Below are 23,475 nucleotides of genomic sequence, written 5' to 3'. Positions count from 1 at the left end.
GGTATCGGTTAAGACCTGATTTGTGACCCAGTATATGGTCTATTCTGGAGAATGTTCCATGTGCGCTTGAGAAGAATGTGTATTCAGTTGCGTTTGGTTGTAAATTTCTGTAAATATCTGTGAAATCCATCTGGTCCAGTGTATCATTTAAAGCTGTTGTTTCTTTGGTAATGTTGTGCTTAGAAGATCTGTCAATTGTAGAAAGTGCTACATTCAAGTCACCAAGTATAAGTGTATTATTATCTAAGTATGTCTTAACTTTGGATATTAATTGATTGATATACTTGGCAGCTCCCACATTCGGGGCATAAATATTCATGTTTGTTAGGTCCTCTTGTTGGATAGATCCTTTAAGTATGATATAGTGTCCCTCTTCATCTCTTACTACAGTCTTTGGGATAACCTTTAATTTATCTGATATAAGGATGGCTACCCCTGCTTTCTTTTGAGGACCATTTGAATGGTAAATGGTTCCCTAACCTTTCATTTTCAGGCTGGAGGTGTCCTTAGGTCTAAAATGAGTCTCTTGTAGACAGCAAATAGATGGGTCTTGCTTTTTTCTCCAGTCTGAAACCCTGCGCCTTTTGATGGGGTCGTTAAGCCCATTCGCGTTCAGAGTTACTATTGAAAGATATGAATTTAGTGTCATCATGATACCTATTCATTCCCTGTTTTTGTGAATTGTTTCCTTGGACTTCTTTCTTTTACAGGTTCCCCCTTAATATTTCTTGGAGAGCTGGTTTGGTGGTCACATATTCTTTTAGTTTCTGCCTATCTTGGAAGCTCTTTATCTCTTCTTCTTTTCTGAATGAGAGCCTTGCTGGATAAAGTATTCTTGGCTGCATGTTCTTCTCATTTAGGACCTTGAATATATCCTGCCAGCCCTTTCTGGCCTGCCAGGTCTCTGTGGAGAGGTCTGCTGTTATCCTAATGCTTCTCCCCATAAAAGTTAGGGATTTCTTGTCCCTTGCTGCTTTAAGGATCATCTCTTTATCTTTGGAATTTGCAAGTTTCACTATTAAACGACGAGGTGTTGAATGGTTTTTATTGATTTCAGGGGGGATTTCTCTATCTACTCGATATGAATGCCTGTTTCTCTTCCCAAGTTAGGGAAGTTCTAAGCTATGATTTGTTCAAATACACATTCTGGACCTCTGTCCCTTTCGGCGCCCTCAGGAACCCCAATTAAACATAGATTTTTCCTTTTGAGGCTGTCATTTATTTTCCTTAACCTATCCTCATGATCTTTTAATTGTTTTTCTCTTTTTTCCTCAGTTTCCTTCCTTGCCATCAACTTGTCTTCTATGTCACTCACTCATTCTTCTACCTCGTTAACCCTCATCGTTAGGACCTCCAGTTTGGATTGCATCTCATTTAATTGATTTTTAATTTCAGCCTGATTAGATCTAAATTCTGCAGTCATGAAGTCTCTTGAATCCTTTATGCTTTTTTCTAGAGCCACCAGTAGCTTTATAATCGTGCTTCTGAATTGGCTTTCTGACATTGAATTGTAATCCAAATTTTGTAACTCTGTGGGAGAGAGGACTGTTTCTGATTCTTTCTTTGGAGGTGAGTTTTTCCTTCTTGTCATTTTGCTCAGTGCAGAGTGGCCAAAAACAAGTTGTACTGGAAAAAGGAGAAAAATAGAGAAGAGAAATACGAAAAAAAAAAAAAAAAAAAAGAAGAAAAAAAAAAGGGGGGGGGTACAAACAGAAAACAAAAAACAAGGGGGAGTATCCTCTGATTCTATATACTGTAAATCCCTCCACTTCCCCTGGAACTTTCCAGTGCTACTTGGTCAATAACTTGCTTTTCCCCTGTCCTTCTAGCTGGTCTTCTGGGAGAGGGGCCTGCTGTGCTGATTCTCAGGTGTGTGCACCTGGGGAAGCCGCCTAGCCCCCTGCCAGGTGCACGGCTTAGTGGGAGCTGTTTATCCTGTGAGGCCCCTGCTCAGTCCCAGGTACAAGGTGGCACCAGGAGGAACAACAACAGTGGCGGCGGTCAGCTCTCCAGCCCTGGAGTCAGCTTCTGCAGTAACTACTGCAGCTCCCAGTCCTCAGGGGCCTGTATGCTCCAGGGGCGGGGGGCGCTGACCTGCTCAGCTCAGGGCTGCCCGGCGGCAGGAGCATCCTTGCTGCCCTGTGTCCTGGCCTCTGCCTGTCCCTGGGGGGAGCCACTGAGATCCTGGGCTGTGTCCCCCAGCGCCCCGGGCTCCAGGGCCTGCGCCGCTGGAATTGCGCTGCCTAATCGTGCTCTAGGCCGCGCAGCCCCCTCCACGCGAAGCCGCCGGAGCCGCCCCCAAGCTGCTCCCGGGCCCCGACGGGCGCGCTGCAGCCCTTTAGGGAGCTCGGCCGCAGGGTGTCGTGCACTCTCTTCGGGACGCAGGTGCTCTGTTAGTGGCCCCCCCTCCCCCCCGGACCCTGCTCCAACTCCCTGCGAGTGCCTTTCCCTCCGGGAAGATTGGTGAAGCTCCTGCTTCTCCTGGATGGGGCTTTCCTGTCCTGGGGGCACTGGCCATGCGGCCTTAGCCCGGCTTCTCGCGGGGCCCCTCCCCTTTGGATGCCTTTTTATCCCCCCTGCCCCCCCCATCTTCCTACCTTGATAGAAGCACAAACTCTTCTCACTGTAGCATTCCAGCTATTCTCTCTTTAAATCTCAGACAGAATTCGTAGGTTTTCAGGATGATTTGAAAGTTATCTAGGTGAGTTGGTGGGGACGGGTGACTTGGGGACCCTACTCTTCCGCCATCTTCAATTTCTGTCGGATTCCCTTTTCTTCATATCCTCCCTACACTTGTTATTTCTTGCCTTTTAGTAATAGTCATTCTAATAGGTGTGAGGTGATATCTCCTTGTGCTCTGATTTGCATTTTTTGATGCTCAGTGATGTTGAGCACCTTTTCTTTTCTTTTCTTTTTTTTTAGATTTTATTTATTTATTAATGAGGGACACACATGGAGAGGGAGAGAGAGGGACAGAGACAGAGACACAGCAGAGGGAGAAGCAGGCTCCATGCAGGGAGCCCGATGTGGGACTTGATCGCTAAACCGCTGCGCCACTGGGGCTGCCCTTGAGCACCTTTTCATGTGCCTGTGTGTCATCTGTATGTCTTCTTTGGAAAAATGTATCTTTAGATCTTCTGCCCATTTTTCATCAGATTGTTTGTCTTTTTGCTATTGAGTTTTTGTGTTCTTTATATATTTTGGATATTAACCACTTTTCAGATATATGATTTGCAACTATTTTATCCTATTCAGTATGTTGTATTTTCATTTTGTTGATTGTTTCCTTTGCTGCACAGAAACTTTCCAGTTTGCTTTAGTTCCACTTGTTTATTTTTGCTTTTTTTAAAAAATATTTATTTATTCATGAGAGATATAGAGAGAGGCAGAGACATCGGCAGAGGGAGAAGCAGACTCCCTGCTAGGAGACCAATGCAGGATTCGATCCCAGGACCCCAGGATCATGAGCTGGGCCAAAGAGAGACACTCAGTGGTATGCAGACACCTAGGTGCCCCTTATTTTTGCTTTTGATGCCTTTATTTTGGTATCAAATAAAAAAAATTATCACCAAGACTGACACGAAGGGGATTTCTGCTTATGTTTTTTCTTCTAAGAGTTATATGGTTTCAGGTTTTACATTCAAGTCTTTAATCTATTTTTAGTTAGCTTTTGTGTATGGTATAAGATAGTTGTCCGGTTTCACTCTTGCATGTGGCTGTCGAGTTTTTCTAGACACCCATTTATTAAAGACATTGTCCTTTCCCCATTGCATATTCTAGGCTTCTTTGTTATAAATTGATTAACCATATATGTGCGGATTTGTTTCTGGGCTGTTTTGTTCCTTTGATCTATTTGTCAGTTTTTATGCTATTATTATAATTTTTTGATTACTATAGCTTTGTTGTTTGAAATTGGAGAGCACAATACTTTGAGTTTTGTTCTTTTTCAAGATTACTTTGGCTATTTGGGGTCTTTTTGGTATTCATACAGATTTTAGGATTATTTTTTCAATTTCTGAAAAAAATACCATTGGAATTTTGATAGGGATTGCATAGAACCTGTAGAGTGCTTTGGTTAGTATGGATATTTTGACAATAATAATTTTTCCAAATCATGAACTCAGAATATCTTTCCATTTATTTGTGTTGTCCTCAGGTTTTTCATCAGTGTTTTACAGATGTCAGTGTATAGGTCTTTTACCTCTTTGGTTAAACTTATTCCTAGATATTTTATTCTTTTTGATGCCATTGTAAATGTAATTTTCTTAATTTCTTTCCCTGATAGTTCATTATTAGTGTATAAAAACACAACAGATTTTTATATATTGACTTGTATCCTGCAACTTTGCTCAATTCATTTACTAGTTTTTACAGCTTTCTGGTGGAGTTTTTAGGGTTATTTTATTTTATTTTTAAAATTATTTGAGAGACAGTGAGAGCGAGAAAGAGGGAGGATCAGGGAGAGACCAAACTGAGAGCCTGATGAAGGGCTTGATCCCAGGATCCTGAGATCATGACCTGAGCTGAAGGCAGACACTTAACCAAATGAGCCACCCATGTGCCTCTAGGGCTTCCTATATATATAATACTTGGTCACCTGCAAATAGTGACAGTTTTACTTCTTTTGTTCCAATCTGGATGCCTTTTATTTCCTTTTCTTGGCTAATGGCTCTGGCTAGGACTTCCAGTACTATGTTGAATAAAAGTGGGAGTAGACATCTTCGCCTTGTTTCCTATCTTAGAGGAAAAACTTTCAGTTTTTCATCACTGATTATTATGTGAGCTATGTGCTTGTCATATATGATCTTTATTATATTGAACTATGTTTCATCTATACCCACTTTGTTTTTATCATGAGTGAGAGTTAAATTTATCAGAGGTTTTTTCAGATGCAGAAAAAGATCATCATATGATTTTTATTATTCCAATTTGTTAATATGCTGTATTATGTTGGTTGATTTATGTATATTGAACCATCCTTACATTTCAGGAATAAATTCCATTTGATCATGGTATATGATCCCTTTAATGCATTGTTGAATTCAATTTACTTATATTTTGTTGAGTATTTTTGTATCCATGTTCATCAGGAATATTGGCCTATAATTTTTTTTTCTTGTGACATTTTTGTCTGGTTTTGGTATCAGGATAATTCTGCCTTCTTAAAGTAAGTCTCTAAGTGTTGCATCCACTATTTTTTGGAAAAATTTGAGAATTGTCATTCAATCTTCTATGAATGTTTGCTACAATTCACTAGTAAAGCTATCTGGTCCTGGGCTTTTGTTTGTTAGGAGGTTTTGATTGCTTATTCAATCTCCTTCCTAGTGTCTGGTCTGTTATGATTTTCTATTTCTTCATGACTTGGTATTGGAAGATTGTAGGTTTCTAAGAATTTGTTGACTTCTCCTAGGTTGTCCAATATGTTGGCATATAATTGTTCATAGTAATCTCTTATCATTTTTTGTATTTCTGTAGTATCACCCTGTCATGAGTCTAGCTAAAGGTGTGTTAGTTTTTTTTATCTTTTCAGGGAACCAGTTCTTAGTTTCATTGATCTTTTCTATTTTCCTTTTGGTCTCTATTGTATTTATTTCTGTTCAGATCTTTGTTATTTCCCTTCCCTCCAGTAACTTTAAAAAATTTATTTATTTATTTATTTATTTATTTATTTATTTATTTATTTATTCATGAGAGAGAGAGGCAGAGACATAAGCAGTGGGAGAAGCAGGTTCCCTCTGGAGAGCCTGATGTGGGACTCGAACTCAAGGCCCCAGGATCACAACCTGAGGGGAAGGCAGACGCTCAACCACTGAGCCACACTGGTGTCCCCCACTCCAGCAAGTCTTTGTTTTTTTATTTTAGTATATTGAAGTATAAAGTTCAAAAAGCTTTTTAAAAGTTCATGGGTTTTTGTTTTGTTTTATTTTATTTGAATTTGAGTATAGTTGACACAGAGTGTTACATTAAAGTTAGGTTGTTTACCTGAGATATTTATTGTTCCTTGAGGTGACATTTATTGCTTATGAACTTCCCTCTTAGAACTGTTTTTGCTAGATGCCATAACTTTTGTCATGTTGTATTTACATTTTCATTTTTCTCAAACTATTTTTTATCTTTTTATTTTTTTCATTGATTCATTCTTCAGTAGCATATCATTTAATCTCCACATACTTGTGAGTTTTCTGGTTTTCTTCTTGTAAGTAATTTCTAGTTTTATACATTGTGTTCAGAAAAGATGTTTAGTATAATTTAAAGCTTTTAAAATTTGTTAAGGCTTGTTTTTGACCTAACATGTTTTAATGTGGAGAATGTTACATGTGCACTTTTGACGAATGTGTATTCTGTTGCTTTTGGATGGATGGAATGTGCTGAATTTATCTGTTAAGTCCATCTGGTATAATGTGTTAAGGTTGATATTTCCTTATTGATTTTCTGTCTTGATGATCTACCCACTGATGTAAATGGGATATTGAAGTCCCCTACTATTATTATTGCTGTTTGTATAACTCTTTTTAGGTCTATCAATATTTGCTTTATATATTGGGGTACTCCTGTGTTGAGTGCTTAAATATTTACAAATGTTATATCATCTTATTTAGTTGATCTCTTTATTGTTAGGTAGTGTCCTTCTTTTTCATCATTTATGGTCTTTGTTTTAAAGTACCTTTTATCTGATCAGGAGAGTTAAGATGGCAGAGGAATAGGGTGACCCTAGGCTTGCCTCTACCCTCAAACACGTCCAGAAAAGTATTAAATTAGAAGTCTTTGTAGACATGGAACAAAGCTGCATGTCTACAAACAGAAAAAACTGTGCATGGAAAGTAGGAATTGTAGAATTGATTTGTGGGAGAAAAGAACCATTCTAGCTTTGCAGGAGAGGAAACCCTGATTGAGGAGAAATTAGTAAGACAGAATGAGAGAGAAAGAAAAAATGAAAAAATAAAGTGAAAATGCACACAGGGTATGGCACAAGAAAATTGTTCCCCAAAAACATTGACTGGAAAAAAGGAGAGAGTTTTAATACCACCAGTTTTCTATAAACAGCAGAGCAAAGAATCTGAAGTTTCAGAGGTCAGCACCATAGCTAGGGTCACACCTGGTGGTACTCCAATGGGGGAAGCAAAGCAGAGCCCTGGTAGTGGGTAGCATGGTCTGAACATACCCCTAGGTGGCTTGGGGAGAAGTGATTATCCTGCTTGGAGTGCATTTGTAGAGGTGATATGGCCTCTTGTGGGCAAAGGATGCTATGGGCACCATTGAGATGCCCTGTTCACCAGTATAGGAAGGAAGACACTGCTGAGGGCAGCAAACTTTGATGCTGGCTGTGTGTCCAGTGATTGCATGGTCCAATGATTGTTTCCTGGGACAAGCTGGCACTGGCCTCAGAGTGGTGAGATCCTCCCCAAGAGGACCTGCATGGTCTGCACTCTGGGGCTTCTGAAGTGTGGGGGTTTTGAAACACAGCTGTGCTTGGCAGGTGGACAGCTTGGACATAGACAAGGTGAAGGTGGGGCAGAAGCCAGGGACACAGGGGACGGTGGTGATTGTGTGTGTATGAGGGCTTCCTGAAGAGTGGCTGGTGCGAACTTACCAGTCCTGAGATGAGAGGACTGGTAAAGCCATTTTCACCCCCTTGCCCAATAGCACTGGTCAACCTCAGTGACTAAATAGTGCCACCAAGTGGAGAATGGAGTCATTACACAAAGTGCTGCCCCCCTGTGCCCTGTAGATTCAACTCCCCTAGGGCATGTTCATCTGAGAATCAGAATAGCAGGCCCCTCCTCCCAGAAGACCAGCACAAAACCTCATACATATCAAGTGTTCTGATCATAGGAGTGTTACTCTAAGTTTCAGCTCTAAGGGAAACGGGATCTAGTTTCCTATGAGTTTGTTGTTTGTTTGGATACAGAAAGAGCAATTTTGTAAAATTTTTATTTTTTTAAAAAGATTTTATATATTTATTTGAGAAAGAGAGACTAGCACAAGCAGGGGGAGGGACAGAGGAAGAGGGAGAAGCAGAATCCTTGCTGAGCCCAAGGGGGCATCAATCCCAGGACTCTGAGATGATGACTTAAGCCAAAGGCAGATGCTTCAACTGACTAAGCCACCCAGGTGCCCTAATTTTAAATTTTTTCTTTTCCTGTTTTCTACCAAGTCTCTTTTAACAAGAAGACCAAAACACACCTACAATCTAGCTTCCTTTATTTATTGATTGATTTATAAATTTTTTATTTTATACTACTTTGTTTTTTAACATCAAAAAAGACAAGATGGAAGAATTCGCCCCAAAAGAAAGATCAGGAAGAAAGGGACAAGCTAGTGATCTAATCAATACAGATAAAAGTAAGATATCTGAACTAGAGTTTAAAATAATGATTATAAAGATATTACCTGGGCTTGAAACAAGCATAGAAGAATCCCTTACTGTAGAGAAAAAAAGAGCCAAACTCTAGTCAGGCCAAAATTAAAAATGTTATAACCAAGATGCAAACCCAAATGGGTGCTGTAACAATGAGGATGGATAAAACAGGAATGAATCATTGGTATAGGAGATAACATTATGGAAAACAATGAGGCTGAAAGAAGAGGGAAACAAAAGTGATGGATCACAAAGATAGACATAGGGAACTCACGACGTATTAAAACATAAAAACATTCATATCATATAAATCTCAGAAGATAAAGAGACATAAAAAGGGGCAGAAGGTTTATTTGAACAAATATAGCTAAACATATCCCGACTCTTGGGAAGGACACAGACATCAAAATCCAAGAAGTACAGAGAATTCCCATTAAAATCAATAAAAGCTGACCATTGCCAAGGCATATCATAGTCAAATTCACAAAATACAGACAAGAATCCTGAAAGCAGCAAAGGAAAAATAATCCTTAATTTACAAGGGAAGACAGATTAGGTTCACAGCAGATCTGTCCACAGAAACTTAACAGGCCAGAAAAAGTGGCAGGATATATTCAGTGTGCTGAAATTAAATTATGTTAAATTAGGTTAAATTATGCAGCCTAGAATACTTTATCCAGCAAGACTATCATTCAGAATAGAAGCAGAGGTAAAGAGTTTTCCAGACAAAAACTAAAGAAATTAGCAATCACTAAACTAGCCCTATAGTATATTAAGGGGAATACTCTGAGTCGGGGAAAAGACCAAAAGCAACAAAAACTAGAAAGGAACAGAGAAAGGAACCAGAAAACCAACTTTAGAGATAACACAATGGCAGTAAATTCATATCTTTCAATAATCACTCTAAATGTAAATGGACTAAATGCTTCAATCAAAAGACATAGGATATCAGAATGGATAAAAAAAAAGAACAAGATCCATCTATATGCTGCCTATAAGAGACTCATTTTAGATCTAAAGACACCTGCAGATTGAAAGTCAGGGGATGGAGAACCATGTATCATGCTAATGGACATCAGAAGAAAGCCAAAGTAGCCATACATATGTCAGACAAACAAGATTTTAAGACAAAGACTGTATCAAGAGATGAAGAATTATCATATTATATCATAATTTAGGGGTCTGTCCATCAGGAAGATCTAACAATTTTGACTATGCCCTCAATTTGGGAACACCCAATTATATAAACATAATTTCATTATGTTTATCACAAATATAATGAAACTGGGATCCCTGGGTGGTGCAGCGGTTTGGCGCCTGCCTTTGGCCCAGGGCGTGATCCTGGAGACCCCGGATTGAATACCACACTGGGCTCCCGGTGCATGGAGCCTGCTTCTCCCTCTGCCTATGTCTCTGCCTCTCTCTCTCTCTCGATCTGTGACTATCATAAATAAATAAAAATTAAAAAAAACAAATATAATGAAACTCATTGATAATAATACAATAAGAGTAGGGGACTTTAACACCCCACTTAAAGTAAGGGACAGATCATCAAAGCAGAAAATTACCAGGAAACAGTGGATTTGAATGACACACTGTACCAGATGGACTTAACAGATATATTCAGAGCATTTCATCCTTAAGCAGCAGAATACACATTCTTTTCAAGTGCACATGGAACATTCTCCAGAATAGATCACATACTGGGTCACAAATCAGCCCTCAACAAGTACCAAAGGTTGAGATCATACCATGCATATTTTCAGACCACAATGGTATAAAACTTGATGTCAACCACAAGTAAACATTTGGAAAGACCACAAATACATGGAGGTCACAGGACATCCTACTAAAGAATGAATGGGTAAACCAGGAAATTAAAGATGAAATAAAAATACATGGAAGCAAATGGAACTGAAAACATGAGAGTTCCAAACCTTTGGGGTGCAGCAAATGCAGTCCTAAGTGGGAAGTATATTTCAGTAGAGGTCTACCTCATGAAGCAAGAAAAATCTCAAATATAGAACTTAACCTTCATAATGGAGTTAAAAAAGGAACAGCAAATGATGCCTAAAGATAGCAGAAGAAGAAAATAATTAAGATTGGAGCAGAAATAAATGCTACAGAAGTAAAAAAAAAAAAAAAAGGCAAAACAAGAACAGTAGAACAGATCAACAATGCTAGGAGCTAGTTCTTCGAAAGAATTAATAAAATTGATAAACACCTAGCCAGATTTATCAAAAAGAAGAAAAAGGACCCAAGTAAATAGAATCATAAATGAAATGGGAGAGATCACAACCAACATCACAGAAATACAAAAAATTATAAGAGAATATTATGAAAAACTATATAACAGCAAACTAGGGAATCTGGAAGAAATGGACAAATTCCTAGACACCTACAAACTACCAAAACTGAAACAGGAAGAAATAGAAAATCCGAACAGACCCAAACTGGCAAAGAAATTAAAACAGTAATCACTCCCAGGAGGGGTGCCTGAGTCAGTTAAGCATCTGCCTTCAGCTCAGGTTATAATTCCAGGGTCTTGGGATTAAGCCCTGCTCTAGTTCTCTACTCAGTGGGGAGACTGCTTCTTCTTCTACCCCTTTCCCCATCATGTTCTCTTGATATCTGTTTCTCAGGTAAATAAATAAAATCCTTAAAAAAATCTCCCAACAAACAGAAGTCCAGGACCAGATGGTTTCCCAGAGGAATTCTACCAGACATATAAAGAAGAGTTTAATACCTATTCTTCTGAAACTGTTCCAGAAAATAGAAATAGAGGGAAAACTTCCAAACTTATTCTACAAGGCCAGCATTTCCTTGATTCCAAAACCAAAGGCTCCTTTAAAAAGAATTACAGGCCAATATCCTTGATAAACACAGATGTAAAAATTCTCAACAAGATATTAGCAAATCGAATCCAACAGTATATTAAAAGAATTATTCACCATGATCAAGAGGGATTTATTCCTGGGCTGCATGAGTGGTTCAATATCCACAAATCAATGTGATACACCTCATTAATAAAAGGAAGGATAAGAATCTTATGAGCCTGTCATTAAATGCAAAAAAAGCATTTGGGAAATTCAGCATTCATTTTTGATTAAGAAAACAACAATCCTCAGCAAAGTAGGGACAGAGGAAATATACCTCAGCATCACAAAAGCCACATATGTAGCATCTACAGCTAATATCATCCTCAATGGGGAAAAGCTAAGAGTTTTTCCTTTATGGTCAGGAATAAGACAAGGATGTCCATTCTCACCATTGTTTTTATTTTATTTTTTATTTATTATTTATTATTTATATATTTTTTGGAGTTCAATTTGCCAACATATAGCATAACACCCAGTGCTCATCCCATCAAGTGCCCTCCTCAGTGCCCGTCACCATTGTTATTTAACATAGTACCGTAAGTCCTAGCCACAGTGATCAGACAACAAAAGGAAATAAAAGACCTCCAAATCAGCAAGTAAGAAATCAAACTTTCAGTATTTGCATGGTGGAGAACTTAAAGGAACAATCATAAGGATACTCACTGGGATTGAGAAAAGCATAGAAGATATCAGTGAGATCCTTACACATAGAAAAGAATTAAAAAAGATTTAGAAATGAAGAATACAATAAATGTGATTAGAAACACCCTTGATAGAATGAACTGTGGGCTAGAAGAAACAGAGGAATCAATTAATGATCTAGATGACAAAGTAATAGAAAGCAATGAAGCTAATGAAAGAAGAATTATGCAACAGAATAGGTTTAGGGAACTCAGTGACTCCATCCAATGAAGTAATATTTGTATTATAGGAATCCTAGAAGATGAGAGAAAAGGCGGCAGAAAATCTCTTTGAAGAGATAATAGCTGAAAACTTCCCTAATCTGCAGAAGGAAACAGATATGCAGATCCAGGAGACACAGAGAACTCCCATCGAAATCAACAAAAGGGGATCCCTGGGTGGCGCAGTGGTTTGGCGCCTGCCTTTGGCCCAGGGCGCGATCCTGGAGACCCGGGATCGAATCCCACATCGGGCTCCTGGTGCATGGAGCCTGCTTCTCCCTCTGCCTAGGTCTCTGCCTCTCTCTCTCTCTCTCTGTGTGTGACTATCATAAATAAATAAAAATTAAAAAAAAAAGAAATCAACAAAAGCAGGCCACCACCAAGACATATTGTATGTAAATTTGCAAAATAAAATGATAAAGAAAAAATCTTAAAGTAGCAAGATAAAAGAATTCCTTATCTTACAAGGGAATACCCAAAGAGCTAGCTGCAGATTTCTAAATTGATACTTGGCAAGCCAGAAGGGAGTGGCATGATATATTCAAAGTTCTGAATGGGAAAAATCTGTAGCCAAGAATAATCTATTCAGCAACAGAAGGAGCAATAAAGAGTTTCCCAGACAAAGAAAAACTAAAGTAGTTCATGACCACTAAAACAGCTCTGCAAGAAATATGAAAGAGGACTCTGAGTGGAAAGGAGAGACAAAAAAGTGATAGTATAAATTATGTTGGAAACACAAAAGCAGTAAAAATGAATATTTATGTAAATATCAGTCAAGGAACTCACATTAAAAAAGGATATAAAATATAATAATATATACCTAAAACATTGAAGAAGAGAAAATAATTGAAACTTGAATGATCATCAACTTAATATAGATTGCTATTTGAAGAAGAGGTTATATACAAACCTAATGGTAATGATATATCAAAAACTACTACTAAACAGGCAAAGATAAAGAGAAAGAAATCCAAATATATCATTAAAGAAAATCAGCAAAAAATGAATGAAATACAAGAAAGGGGCAGAGAAAATCTTTGGAAACAACAATAAAACAAGTAATAAAATGGCAATAAATACATAAAAATCAATAGTTACTTTGTAAATGTACAGATTGAAATTGAGAGGATGGAGAAATATTTATCATGCAAATAAATATAAAAAAAAAGCTGGAGTAGCAATACTTATATCAGACAAAGAAGGGCATGATATAATAATAAAGGGGAGTCCAAAAATTGTAAATATTTATGCACTGAGCATGGGAGCACCCAAATACACAAAGCAGTTAACAATAATACTAAAGGAACTAATTGATAATAATACAATAATAGTAAGGGATGTTAACCATCCACTTGCATCGTTGAACAGATCATCTAAACAAAAAAATCAACAAGGAAACAATGGCTTTGAATGACACACTGGACCAGATGGACTTAACAGGATACGTTCAGAACATTCCATCCTAAAACAGGAGAATACACATTTTTTCAAGTACCTATGGGACATTCTCCGGAATAGATCACATATTAGGTCATAAAACAGCCCTCAACTAATACAAAAAGATTGAAGTCATACCATGCATCTTTTATGACCACAATACTATGAAACTAGAAATCAACCAGAAGAAAAAATCGGGGAAGGCCACAAATACATGGAGGCTAAATAACATGCCACTATATAGTGAATGGATCAAAAAGGAAATGAAAGAGGAAATAATAAAATACACAGACACAAATGAAGATGAAAACACAACAGCCCAAAACCTTATGGAAGCATCAAAAGTGGTCCTAACAGGGAAATGTATTTTGAAAAAAAAAATCAATAAAATTGATAAACCTTTAGCCAGACATAAACAAAAAAGGAGAAAGGACCCAAATAAATCACAAATGATAGAGAAGAAACAACAAGTAACAGCATGAAAATACAATTATTAAGATAATATTATGAAAAACTATATTCCAAAAAATTGGACAACTTAGAAGAAATGGATAAATTCCTAGAAACATATAAACTTTCAAAATAGAAAACTTGAACGGTCCAATTATTAGCAAAGAAATTAGTGATCAGAAAACTCCTAGCAAACAAAATTACAGGACCAGATGGCCTCGCAAGTGAACTCTAAAAACATTGGAGGAAGAGTTAATACCTATTCTCAAACATTTGAACAAATAGAGAAGGCAGGAAACCCCCCAAATTCATTCTGTGAGGCCAGCGTTACCCTGATACCAAAACCAGATTAAAGACACCACAAAAGAAAGAGAACTATATATAGGCCAATATTTCTGATGAACACATATGCATAAATTCTCAACAAAAAACAAGCAAACTGAATCCAACAATACATTAAAAAAAATCATTCACCATGATCAAGTGGGATTTATACCTGGGTTGCAATGTTGGTTCAATATTTGCAAATCAATCAGTCTGATACATCACATTAGTAAAATAAAGGATAAAAACCGGGTGATTATTTCAGTAGATGTATTTGACAGGACACCTGGGTGGCTCAGTGGTTAAGCGTCTGCCTTCTGGCTCAGGGTGTAATCCTGGAGACCTGGGATTGAGTCCCACATCTGGCTCCCTGCATGGACCCTGCTTCACCCTCTGCCTATGTCTCTGCCTCTGTCTCTCTCTGTGTCTCTCATAATAAATAAATAAAATATTTTAAAAAGTATTTGACAAAGTACACCATCCATTTTTGATAAAAACAAAAAAGCCTCAAGAAAGTAGGGATAGTAATAAAGGCCGTATGTGAAAAACCCACAGCTAATAGCATCCTAAATGGGGAAAAACTGAGTGCTTTTCCTCTACAGTCAGGAACAAGACAGAAATGTCCACTTTTACCAGTTTTGTTCAACATAGTACTGGAAGTCCTAGCCATACCGAGGCTAGGATGGTTTTTTCCACCAAGATGAAAAAAAAAATACAACAATCCAAGCAAGGAAGAAGTAAAACTTTCACCACTTGCAGATTATATATATAGAAAACCCAAAAGATTCCACCAAAAAACTGCTAGAATGGATAAATGAATTCAGTAAAGTCAAGGATACAAAATTAACATACACAAATCTGTGGCATTTCTATACACCAATAGTGAAGCAGGAGAGACAGAAATTTAAGAATCATTCCATTTACACCTGCACTAAAACAGGATACCTAGAAAAAAAGCTAACCAAAGAGGTAAAAGATCTGTACTCTGAAAACTATAAAACACTGGTGAAAGGACTTGAAGATGACACAAAGAAATGGAAAGAAATTCTATGCTCATGGTTTGAGAGAACAAATATTGTTAAAATGTCTATACTAGGGCAGTCCAGGTGGCTCAGCGGTTTAGCGTTGCCTTCGGTCCAGGGCTTGATCCTGGAGACCCGGGATCGAGTCCCTGTCAGGCTCCCTGCATGGAGCCTGCTTCTCCCTCTGCCTATGTCTCTGCCTCTCTCTCTCTCTCTCTCTCTCTCTCTCTCTCTGTGTCACTCATGAATAAATAAATTCTTAAAAAAAGTCTATACTATCCAAAGCAATCTACACATTTAATGCAGTCCCTATCAAAATACCAACAGCATTTTTCACAGAGGTAGAATAAACAATCCTAAAATTTGGATTGAACTACAAAAGACCTCAAATAGCTAAAGCAACCTTGATAAAGAAATACAAAGCTTAAAGCATCACAATTCTGGATTTTAAGTTATATTACAGAGCCGTACAAATCAAAATAGTATGGTACTGGCATAAAAATAGACATGTAGATCAGTGGAACAGAAATAGAAAACCCAGAAACCCAGAACTATATGGTTAATTAGTATTTGACAAAGCAGGAAAGAATATCCAGTGGATGAAAATGGTGTTGGAAAAACTAGATAGCAACATGTAAAAGAATGTAACTGGATGATACTCTTATATCATACACAAAGGTAATTCAAAATGGGTTAAAGACCTAAATGTGAGAGCTGAAAACATAAACATCCTAGGAGAGAACCAGGCAGTAACTTTTTTGGCATTGGCCAGAGCAACTTCTGAGCCAATGGAAATAAAGCAAAAATAAACTCTTGGGACTTCATTAAAATGAAAAGCTTCTGCACAATGAAAGAAATAATCAACAAAACTAAAAGGCAGCCATGGAATAGGAGAAGTTATTTACAAATGACATATCTGATAAAGGATTTGTATTCAAAATATATAAAAAACTTATAAAACTCAACACCCCAAACCCACATAATCCAATTAAAAAATGAGCAGAAGATATGAAGAGACATTTTTTCAAAGAAGACAGCCAGATGGCCAACAGACATCATGAAAAGATACTCAAAATCACTCATCATCAAGGAAATACAAATCAAAACCACAATGGGGTAACACCTCCCACCTCTTGGGATAGCTAATATCAACAACACAAGAATCAACAGGTGTTGCTGAGGCAGTCGGGAAAGGAGAGCTCTCCTGTACTGTTGGTGGGAAAGCAAACTGGTGCAGCCACTGTGGAAAAAAGTGTGGAGTTTCCTTAAAAGGTTTAAAATAGAACTACCCTATGATCCAGCAATCGCATTACTAGCTATTTACCCAAAGGATACAAATGTACTAATTTAAAGGAATAACATGCACCCTGATGTTTATAACAGCATTATCTACAATAATTAAACTGTTGAAATAGCCCAAGTGTTCATCAGCTGATGGGTGGATAAAGAAGAGGTGGCATATACATACAATGGAATATTACTCAGCCATAAAATATGAAATCTTGCCTTTTGTAATGACGTGACTGGAGCTAGAGAGTATTATACTAAGTGAAATAAATCAGAGAAAGACAAATACCATATGATTTCACTCATATGTGGAATTTAAGAAACAAAACAAATGAGTGGAGAGAAAGAAAAAAAGAGAGATAATCCAAGAAACAGACTCTTAACTATAGAAAACAAACTGATGGAGGGAGATGGGTGGGCAGGTGGTTGAAACAGGTGATGGGGATTAAGGAGTGCACTTGTGATAAGCACCGGTTTTTATATGGAACTGTTGAATCACTATATTGTACACCTGAAATTAATATTACATTCTGTTAACTGGAATGGAAATGAGTTAAAAAAAACCCAAACAAAGGAAAAAAGAGACAAACCAAGAAACAGGCTCTTAACTATAGAGAGCAAACTGATGATTACCAGATGGAGGTGGGTGATTACCAGAGATGGGTGAAATAGATGATGGAGGTTAAGAGTATACTTTTTTTTAAGGGTTTATTTATATTTTGAGAGAGAGAGAGTATGTGGTGGGGAGGGTGGAGGGAGAGGGAGAGAGAATTTCAAGCAGACTCTGCACTGAGTGTGGAACCAGTGGCAGGGCTTGGTCACATGACTGTGAGATCAAGACCTGAACCACACCAACTTGGATGCTCAACTGACTCTGCCACCCAGGCACTCCAAGAGTACATTTATCTTGATGAGCACTGAGTAATGTATAGAATTGTTGAATCTCTATACTGTCTACCTGAAATTAGTGTAACATTGTTAAAACTATACTGAATTAAAATATAAATAAAATAATATTGGCAAATGAGTCTTCACATACAGTTGGGATGCTTTTCAAAGGGCTGATTCTCCTCTCTTCCTCAAAAAAATAAATCAAATTAAAAAAAAAAAAAAGGAAAAGTTATACCTGGGTGGCGCAGTCAGTTGAGCATCTAACTTCAGATCAGGTCATGATCTTGGGGTCCTGGGATCAGGCCTGGTTTGAACTCCCTGCTGAGGAGAGTTTTTTTCTTTTAAAGATTTATTTATTTTGAGGGAGGGAGGAGCAAAGAGAGAGGGAGAGAGAAAATCTCAAGCAGACTCCCCACTGATCTCACAGCCCACTCACTGTGGGGCTCAGTCTCATGACCCTGAAATTATGATCTGAGCTGAAATTAAGAGTCGGGTGCTTAACTGACTGAGCCACCCGGGAGCTGCTGCATACAGCTCTTTAAGAGCCATTTCTCAGTGTGCCGCAGCCCTGTGGATCTTGTGGGCATGATCCCCATTGGTCTTCAAAGCCACTTGTTTTAGGTTTTTCTCAGGTGTTGGTCTTAAATTTTGGCATGCCTGGCATGGTGTACAAGCCCTTTAACACTCGGGGAATAAAAAATAAAATAAAATAAAATAAAATAAAATAAAATAAAATAAAATAAAATAAAATAAAATAAAATAAATAAATAAAATAAAATAAAATAAATAAAATAAAATAAAATAAAATAAAATAAAATAAAATAAAAAAAACAAAAAACAAAAAACACTCGGGCAATAGCTGTGGATTTCAAGTTTCCTCCCAAATGTGGGTTGCCACGCTGGGGATATGGGGTTTATGGTGAGATTGTATCTCAGCCTTTCCTACCTGCTTTGATGTGGTTTGCCTCTCATTTGCTTGATGTGAAGTGGTTGCTCTGCTAGTTTTTAGTTTTTTTCCAGAGGAGATTGTTCCATATATAGCTGTCATTTGAGTGTGTCTGTGGGAGGATGTGAATTCAAGACTTTCTTACATTGCCATCCTGAACTAAAATCTGAACAGAAAAGAATTTGATGAGAAAACACACTGGAGGTATTTACAGTGCTTATTTTAATAGCAAAATTTGAGCTTAGAGATAATGTTTGCATCTTCTCATTTTTGTCTTGTCTGCCCTGTGATATTTGATAAGGTAGATAGGACAGAATGTGCATTTGTTTCTTAATCCAGAGACCATATTGATATTCAGTTTTGGCAGTTTTAGAATATTTCTAGGCTTGTTTGATGGTCAGGTTTATTCACTTGGCTTTTTTTTTATATTTGAATATTCTGACAAGAGAAAAAATTAACACAGGATAAATTTAATGTTCAATAAATTATTGGGGCTTCTTTGCTCATTTTAAATTTCCACTCAAAAGTTTGAACAAGTAAAATCTAAGAAAGTTAAAATCTCTTCAATTAATTCTGCTTCCTTTCCCAACATATCTTCAACTGAGAGATCATTTATTTTGAGATATAGTCAACATAATGAAATTGCAATGCACTGAACTAATGAGAAAATCTCAAGAGGTCTATTTCAGTGATCAAGTACAGTGGCCTATTGGAATGAAAAATCCTCAAATGAAGTCAACATCTAATTTCTTAAAAGTAAAATCTCTAAAACTCACTTTAATCATCATCTTAGTTTTATCATTTGTACATCAGCATTGTTTATCTGCAAGGTAAAATTATTGCTTTTACTCTTTAGCATGTTTAAATACACACACACAACACACACACACACACACGCACACACATAGAGAAATGGAGTGTGTTTAGTAGGGATCTAACCTAAAGTATACTACAGATACTGTATGACCTCTCCTTGACAATTATTTGTTGTATGGGAAAAAAATCTACTTAAATAAACGAATCATCATAGTTTGAGTACTTTGAGCTATTTGGTATCAATAAATGAAGAGTGTGAGTCTTGATAATGAAAGATCAAACTTAAAAGTCTCTACACAAGCTGATCTTTCATAGAAATATTTTGTGATGATGTATTCTTGCTGGGTTTTCTTCCTTTCTTCTTTGACCCTGGGCATATTGCTTGGTTTTCATGGTTTTTATTTTGAAGACTAATGAATGTGTTTACCTTAAAGTTCCTATTTGAAGCTTCTTAGAAATAAATGTGAAGAAAATATATTTAAGAAGTAGAGCTAATGTTTTTCAGGGAAAATAAAGTGTTTAGAATTTAACAGATTGGTGAAATAGTTTATATTAATTGTAGATAAAATTACTTAAATTGTTTAGAATATTAGATTTGGTGTTTCCATTTGAATGTAGTGAAAAGGGACCAAGAAATGGGCAAGGCACAGAATGATCACACAACATGATAGATAATTAATATAAAAGTCATTATAATTATATCAAGATAAATTTGTTTACTGTGCTGTAAAAGGGGGAAAATGAGCAGACTTTGGCTATGTTTAAACTGATGGGCAGAACCTGTTCCCAGTTAAGGCTCTGAGAACTTGTCCTTCATTTGAAGCCCAATTTAGATTGCTTCATGTCTTCTGTGTAGCCTGAGTCCCTAGATTGGTATAATGAGTTTTTTTCTATTTTAGCACGTTGCTTTTATCTCTCTCTCTCTCTTTTTTTTCCCCCTCTTTACTACCTTGCCTTTTGTTAGAGTAAGTGGTATAGTAGAAAGAGCATAAACATTGTAATAAAAACCCAGTTTACACTCTCTGAGTGCTAGTTTACTCACTGTAGAATGGGGAGAGAAATAGGATTAATTTGGAAAGCACGAAGCAGGGATGCCTGGGTGGCTCAGTGGTTCAGCACCTGCCTGTCTGCCTTCGGCTCAGGGCCTGATCCGAGGGTCCTGGGATCTCAGTCCCACATCAGGCTCCCTGCATGGAGCCTGCTTCTCCCTCTGCCTATGTCTCTCTCTGTCTCTGTGTCTCTATGAATAAATAAATAAAATCTTAAAAAAAAAAAAGCACAAAGTACCTGGCACTGAGCAGGCACTCAATAAATGTCAGCGTCTTTCCCATTTCTGAGTTTCACGTCTAGTTCCTTGTAGCTTGTAAGTTCCTTTAGGGTAGGAAATATGTTTTATATTCATAGTACCTTGTGCATAGTAGGTTCTAAAAGATTATTTGTTGAATTTAATTTACTGTAGCTGTGTAAGCTTAGCACTGTTATTTCCCATTTCTTTTTCCTCTGTCATTTTGGATTGAGATAAACATGATACTTTCATGAAATTGAGGATTTAATTCAATAGAATGCCATTATAATATAACTTATTCCATAGAGTTTGGATGGTAAGGGTCAAATCATTTCCCTGGAAACTTAATAATATTCTATAAAATCTTATTAGCCTGTCTCAAAGCATCATAGTCACAGTGGAATTCTGCTGTATTTAAGATGGTGACGTTTCTATCTGTAGAAATCTGTCTAAAGGCACGCAGTGAGAATATGGGAAATAAATGACATGAAGAAAGAGCAAATGCAAATGTCATTGCTAGTGACATTACTTGACATTTTCAATCACTAATCTTCCAAAGTATGTTCTAATTTACTAAAATAAACCAAGAATTGAATTTCGTGTGAGCTCCCTTTGCTTAATTAATTATTAGCAGCAGAATATTCTGTGATCTACTGCAATTTGTCTCCTTTGTGTTTATCTAGTATCTGACTTAAAAATGAGCAGAAGCATTCTGATTCAGCAGAGCTGATTTTATAACTCATCTGTTATAGAGCAGAAATGAATAAATGTTTGCTGAACGTGCTGCATATGCTTCGATCACCAAAATGTTAGTTTTCTTTCCTTCTCAAAATATAATATCTGAGAGATCTTCCTGGCTGAAGTTTGTAGGGTGCTTATTTTGCATAGATATTTCTACCGAGGCAAGTGACTACCTTTACATGTATTTGTTTCCATGATTAGAATGTGAGCGCTCTAATACTTCCTTGTGATTTGAAGTTGTACATTCATCACAGTTTTTTCCCTTAAAAGTAGCACTGTAATCTAAAACACAGATTTTTAAAAAAATGCAGTATGTTCTTTTATTGGAATGAAGACTAAACATGCTTCCCATTCATATAATAATGTTGGTTTTACTTATAATACAGTTTCTAATTCTTTATAATCAATCTTTCTTATTTCATTGAAAGGCAATTAGCATTTTTTATCTCTATTATGAGTGAGAGAAACTGAGGCTCAGTGTGGACTATTTCTCTGTTTTGGGTAGTTAGGCATTTGAGAAAAATGAACTGCTATTTAATTATTTTCCTTTGTTTTCAATTTCAGTTTCAAAGAACATTTGAATCTCTTAAAAATGTTTCCAATAAATCTGATCTCCAGAAAACCTATCAGAAGCTTGGAAAGGAGCTGGAAAATCTGGATTATTTAGCCTTCAAACGTCAGCAGGTAGGAGACTCTCCTTGGTGGAGATGAACACTTTATGCTTCCTGCCATTCCTGCCTGTTGGGTTTAAGTGGATCTGGGGAGACTTATCTTCTAATATTTAGGGCAGAAATAGGTTGTGCCGTGCTGTGCTGACCTGCTGCATTCATATGGCTTCCTGAAGCATTCTTTGTGGTCCTTGTTTTTAGATGTGCATTTTGGGGGTTTCCACATGTGTCCTTATACTTACTTTAAAGAAAACTCCTGCTAGTTTGTGAAGATATAACTATGCTTTGACTAAGGCTGCCTCAATGTCATAAAGGAAACCTCTGTGATGACCTGGCCAGATGGCTTTTACATTTGACAAGGGGATACTTGAGAAGAAAAACCACTTGATGGTCAGGAAAAGGATGTAGATGTACATAAAAATTAAGGGGAATAATCATGAATATGCCAAAATTAATCAATCTTTAGTTTTCTTGTTTGATTTCTGAAGGTTAGTGGAATTTTGCTAGATGTGTAAGGTTGAAGGAAAATATGCTTTACAAATGCAGGTCTTTTAGCTTCCTTGTATAGACCTCCAAATAAATAAATAAAGAGAAAAATATACTTTTATAGTGTTGCTTTCTGAAATAGTATTTTTAAAAAATATTAGTAATCATTAAATTTTATGTGTTTGTGAGAGACTGCCACAGTAACTAGCTAGCTAATTTTCCCAAGCTGATCATCACCATTTTCTTCACAGCCACTAGGTGTCAGGGTTGTCAAGCTTTTACCTTGATTGAATGTTTATTCCGATCAGAACAGCCAGATAGACGTTTAAATTAGGTTGCATGAAATTCGGGAATGTGTTCAATGATGGATAGCGTCTAGAAAAATGACTAAGTGGCTGACTCGCATGGCCAGGCACTGAGTCCATTATTTAAGTCTTTCCTGTTAGCGTGGCAATAGGTGTGACTCTCTTGCCATTGCCTAATTCACAGATTTTGAATCTTTTGGACAGTTTTCAAAGCTAGGCTTCTTTTTTTAGCTACACCTTATAAAATTACTGTCATATGATCTAGAAATATTGACTTGAAAAGAGAATTTTGTTCTAGGTTTTGCTTTATCACCGATATTACATGAGCATTTTAGCCTTCCCATTGCCTTATTTTCCTATGAGTTATGTTTGTTTTGTAGAATGTTCTGGGGTAGATGGAGTATCTCTGCATGTACTTTATATGAAAAAGGTTTATATGAAAAAGGACACAGTATCCATTTAATTTTTATTATTTTAAAATTAGTGATGGCTTCTGTTATTAGCACATGTAACAGAAGTGGCCACAGCTCCAGAGAGTTACTACAGAAATCTTCCAAGTGGTGCTACTTAAAATTCACACTATAAGTCACTGCTCTGGCCTATGCAATTTTTAGTACAGTTTTGTTTCCAAGAGCCATATTTTACCACTGAGGAATATTTGAGTTGGCAGGCTGTAG

At 37.0% G+C, this 23,475-nt stretch overlaps 1 protein-coding gene across 7 annotated transcripts in view; it reads left to right on the top strand.

The window, feature by feature from the left end:
- Window positions 1-23,475, top strand: part of CTNNA3 (catenin alpha 3) — a 1,671,697-nt gene that overhangs the window by 164,732 nt on the left and 1,483,490 nt on the right. For all 7 annotated transcript variants that reach the window (XM_035715351.2, XM_035715352.2, XM_035715353.2 and 4 more), the window contains exon 5: window positions 21,904-22,023. In XM_035715351.2, the coding sequence (XP_035571244.1) occupies window positions 21,904-22,023 (120 nt within the window). The remainder of the gene's footprint in view (window positions 1-21,903; window positions 22,024-23,475) is intronic.

This window comes from Canis lupus, chromosome 4 (assembly GCF_003254725.2).
Source record: "Canis lupus dingo isolate Sandy chromosome 4, ASM325472v2, whole genome shotgun sequence".
In the NCBI taxonomy this organism is placed as follows: Eukaryota; Metazoa; Chordata; class Mammalia; order Carnivora; family Canidae; genus Canis; species Canis lupus.
The sequence above is the reverse complement of the archived record's forward strand: the minus strand, read 5'-3'. Positions and strand labels throughout refer to the sequence as shown.